General features: G+C 36.1%; 1 protein-coding gene across 1 annotated transcript; it reads left to right on the top strand.

Annotated features, from left to right (window-relative positions):
• The first annotated feature begins 355 nt into the window (after positions 1-355).
• Positions 356-3,327, top strand: LOC107608509 (uncharacterized). Its single transcript, XM_016310281.3, has 8 exons — positions 356-1,173; positions 1,434-1,616; positions 1,717-1,782; positions 1,874-1,942; positions 2,182-2,253; positions 2,419-2,547; positions 2,772-2,853; positions 2,945-3,327. The coding sequence occupies exons 1-8, from the start codon at positions 655-657 to the stop codon at positions 2,965-2,967; spliced, it is 1,143 nt and encodes a 380-aa protein (XP_016165767.1). The 5' UTR covers positions 356-654; the 3' UTR covers positions 2,968-3,327.
• Positions 3,328-4,419: the final 1,092 nt, after the last annotated feature.

Genomic DNA, 4,419 nt, shown 5'->3' with positions numbered 1-4,419 from the left:
ATACAAGCATTTGAGTAGAATTTGATGCCTTTGTTCATTGTTTCTTCTTCAAATTGGAACGAGGAATGAAGATATAATTTTTTTAGTAGTATTGTGAAGAAAGAAGAAAAGAGAATCTGCTTTATTGGGAGATATTAGCTAATGACATTGTTTTCCACTTTATGCTCTTAAAGGTTCTACTTTCCTGTCTGAGAGGGAGCATTTTCCCTTTTCACTGAGCAGCATTATCCTTGATCCTTCATGGAAGGTTATTGATGGAAGAAGCAAACTAGAGCCTAGTTAGATTATATTCCTTTTGCTTTGTGTCAATGAGATAGATAGATAGATAGATAGATAGATAGATATGAGAATGAATGAACCTCTTCTTTCTTCTTTTACTTTAACTTGTTAGCTAACACTCTCTCTCTTTCTCAGTCCCTATAAAGCTGCAAAGCCTATTTTGTTCTTTGTTGAGTCCTGCAAGATATCTCATATCTCTCGAGCCAACCTTAGTCAAAATTCACTTTCCCCTTTAATCATCATACACTTTTGTTTATTTCAACTCCATTATTATATCCTTACACTCCATGTAGCAGTACCACCGCTCCTAGGATATATATATATACATTGTTTATATTTGCAGTTTCAGGCTCCTTTTTCTCTTTTCAGAAGAAGATGAGTAGTGATGTTGAAAATGCCATGAGGCTTCAACAGGAAGAGAAAAAGGGCATTCTGTTGGGTTTGGGGACAAGTGGTTCAGAAATGGCAAGTTCTAATTCTGAGCCTTCAAATGTAGCTAATCCCTTTCTTGCTTCCTCTGCTTGGGATCCTCTTACTCCTTTAACTCAACTTCAAACTACTAATACTACTACTCTTGTTGGAGACCCTTCTACTTCAATACCAATACCAATGGTTTCTCATCATAATAATGAATTCTCCAACTCATTGTTGTACACTCTTGTTTTGGAAAACCAGCAAGCTCCTCACATTGTTCAATACATGTCTAGAGATATGGTTCCAAACCCCAAGGTTCAGGTTCCTATATCCTATGGAAGTGGGAGCTTCTCTGAAATGGTTGGCTCCTTTCTCCAATCTCCAAACAGTGAGCATTCACAGGGAGAAGGAGAAGGAGAAGATTCAGGATCAGCACCTAGTGGAAATAGAAGAAGAAAGAGAGGCCATGAACATAACAAGGTATGCAGAGTATTGCACTCACTTGTGTGTTTATTTAGTTAAGTAAGCTAATGAAGGGAATGGATCCTCTCCATTTTTTTTAACAATTGAGGGAGTAAAGTGTGATCTTTCACCATTAATTTTATAAGTGGGACCAAGAATAAAAATGAGAGAGGGAGCAATGAAGGGTTAGAAATCTCACTTTACATTGTCAATTTTTTTTTAACAATTGAGAGGATCCATTCCCGCTAATGAATGCATTGTTTTCTTTCTTTTTGTAGAATGCTGAAGATTGTTCTGGGAAGAGCTCTGATGGTAGAAAAGATCAAGATGATCAGAAGAAAGCAAAAGTGGAAGAAAATAAAGACAAAAGTGCTCAAAGTGGAGAAGCACCTAAAGAGAATTTCATTCATGTGAGAGCAAGAAGAGGCCAAGCTACTAACAGTCACAGCCTTGCAGAAAGGGTATACTATCATCTTAATAGTTAATACAGAAGTTTGTTACCAAGAAATCCTCCATTAATTTCTTCTTGTTGATAACAGAAGCAATGACATTTTTTTTTAGGTAAGGAGAGAAAAGATTAGTGAGCGAATGAGGTTGCTTCAAGAACTTGTTCCAGGATGCAACAAGGTTAGTTGTTATTTGAGGTGATGATTGAGTTTGCTTTGATTTCTCGTTTTCTCATCCAAACTAATGATGATTTCTTGTACACCAATTTTAGATAACTGGTAAAGCAGTGATGCTTGATGAGATTATAAACTATGTGCAATCATTGCAACAGCAGGTTGAGGTATATAGTAATAATCTTACAAATAAGAGCTGATTCCTAATTTCTATCTTCTTATCATGTTATGAAATATGAACTAACCACATTGAACACTCAATATATTGTCCAATCTTGGATTCTTTAATTTTTTTTTTATAAAAAAGAAAGGGCCTAATCATTACATTGCAAATTTTTCACACATGATTTGGCCCTAAACCCAGTATAGTCTTCATGATCAGAGGGCATAACATAATATTTTGCAGTTTTTGTCCATGAAACTTGCCACTGTGAACCCAGAGCTGAATTTGGACCTAGAGCGGATTCTCTCAAAAGATGTAAGCAAAGGGTCTTGACTCTTTCTCACGTTGTTGATGGCTATGCCGGAGATGACATAGGAGTTGCTATGTATTTTTGTGTCTGTTGCTCCACCTAGTGTGTTGAGCTTATTTTGATTTTCAAAAAAAAAAAAGTTAATATTTAACATGATTTATTTAAATTAGATTCTGCAATCACGAATTGGTGGATATAGTGGTGGTATAAGCTGCTCTCAAGCATTCCCTAGTTCCAGCTTCCAAGGAACACTAGTGCCCATGCCTACCACTTCAAATCAACTCCCTCCCTTGCCTCAGGTAAACCAAAATCCTTAACATAATGTCATAAGAAATAAAAATGCTATTCGTACACTAAAATCAGCTACTAAAATTAGCCACTAATGTATTTGTGCATAAATACGTGTGTGTGTTCAATTTATTTTCAATATATATTTGTATTCCAATATATATTTTGGCTGATTTTGGTGTACACGTAGCATAGTCGAGATAACGAATAAGTAATAACTTGTCATGTATTGCAGAGTGTGTTGGACCATGAATTCCAAAACTTGTATGGAATGAGCTATGATTCTAGTACAGCTCTTGGGAACATGGGGCACAATGGTAATTTGACATTTTGGTCTTTTGCAATGATTAATTAATTCCATTTTCTTTGTGCATTCTTCTAATTCTCATCACTATTATGTTTGGCCAGGAGGATCCAAATCAGAGTTATAGTGTACTGTGTGTAAAAGACATTGGAATTGTCCATTTGATTGAAAATTTAACTCAAGTTGGATGAAGGGAGTAATAAAGGATTCATATTTAGTTAATATGTCAGCGGTATAGGATCTAATAACCTAACGGTTCGCCAAGATTAGTTAATCAGATTTGTGAATTATCTATGTATATTTGAATTGGGTTCACCAAGTGGGGTTCTGAATTGTTTCAACCTAAGCTAGTGTTCCTTGTTAGATAAAATGTGGGTACTGTTGTAAGGTTGTTTGGTTTTCTAGTTTCCTTTTTTTTTTTTTTTGCCTTTTTTAAAAGAAAAAAAAAACTGTGATGAATGAAAGGTTTCTTAGTTCTTCCTGCGCAGTCTCATGTTAATATGTTATTGCTCTTTCTTCTTTGTGTGTGTGAAGAGCAGAAGAAACAATAATATTTAATCATGTTCAAGGTATTGGATGCAGAGGAGAGTGCTTAAATCTTCAATTTATTACAAAGTTTATACACCATTATCAAAATATAAAAGCAAACTTTATGGCTGCAGCGAATAGAGTTGGTTCAGACACCGAGCCAATCATATTTCGTCCAACTGATTGCTATACATCCAAGTATTTTTTCATCTAAGTTTATCTAAATAGGTCTAATACCAACAAAAATCACTCTCATTAAAATAGCGTCATTCATGCATTTTTTCTACTTCTCCTCCCACGCACTGCTTCTTCTTTTTCTCCTCCCTCGCACTGCTTCTCCTTCTCCTTCTCTTTCTCCTTCTTATCGTCATCACCAACAACACTAACATTTTGCTAACATCTCTATTGGAGTTAAACCCCAAAATGGTCCCTGAGATTCACAATTTGCACTAATTTAGTCCCTAACTTACCAATTATACCATTTATCTCCCCGACTTTCTTAAAATTGCACCAGGGTCGTCCCTCCCCACATCTCCGGACAAATTAACTGTTGCTGGCAGTGACCTGGCGCTGAGAAGCCACGCTAGATGTCACGCTGGAGTGTCAATTTTGGCGCTAAAAATATGGATGGATGGAACGGCGTCGTTTCATGTATGTTTAGAAACAAAATCTCACTTCATCTTCCTCTTCGTCTTCTGAAAACCAAAACAATGCACCATGAAATCCTGAGTTCTGGCCACTGTATAGGGTTTGAAGGTTGAGAACGTTTGGTTCCGTGGAGTTCGCTGCCACTATAAAAAACACCACTATACCTAAGAATTGTATCATACATTTTTGGATCCTCACTTCAGCTTCCAATTTTCCAATCCTCCAGGCTAAATTTACTCTCACTTGCTCATTGTCAACTACAGTTACATTCACTCTTCCTTCATGTTCCTCTTCTACATCATCATCCCAGAGAAAAAATTCGCACCATGTTTTGTCCCTAGTCTAAATATGAGATATGATAAGAAGTAAAGAATAGAAAACCATTAATCAATTTTTTTTTACC

This window comes from Arachis ipaensis, chromosome B7 (genome assembly GCF_059453495.1).
Source record: "Arachis ipaensis isolate K30076 ecotype BB chromosome B7, ASM5945349v1, whole genome shotgun sequence".
NCBI classification, from domain to species: Eukaryota; Viridiplantae; Streptophyta; class Magnoliopsida; order Fabales; family Fabaceae; genus Arachis; species Arachis ipaensis.
This window is presented reverse-complemented; position numbering and strand designations above follow the sequence as displayed.

Coding starts and splice junctions, on each gene's coding strand:
- LOC107608509 (XM_016310281.3), top strand. CDS start 655: ATGAGTAGTGATGTTGAAAATGCCATGAGGCTTCAACAGGAAGAGAAA. Junction 1,617..1,716: donor GTCACAGCCTTGCAGAAAGG/GTATACTATCAT, acceptor ATTTTTTTTTAG/GTAAGGAGAGAAAAGATTAG. Junction 2,854..2,944: donor TGGGAACATGGGGCACAATG/GTAATTTGACAT, acceptor ATGTTTGGCCAG/GAGGATCCAAATCAGAGTTA.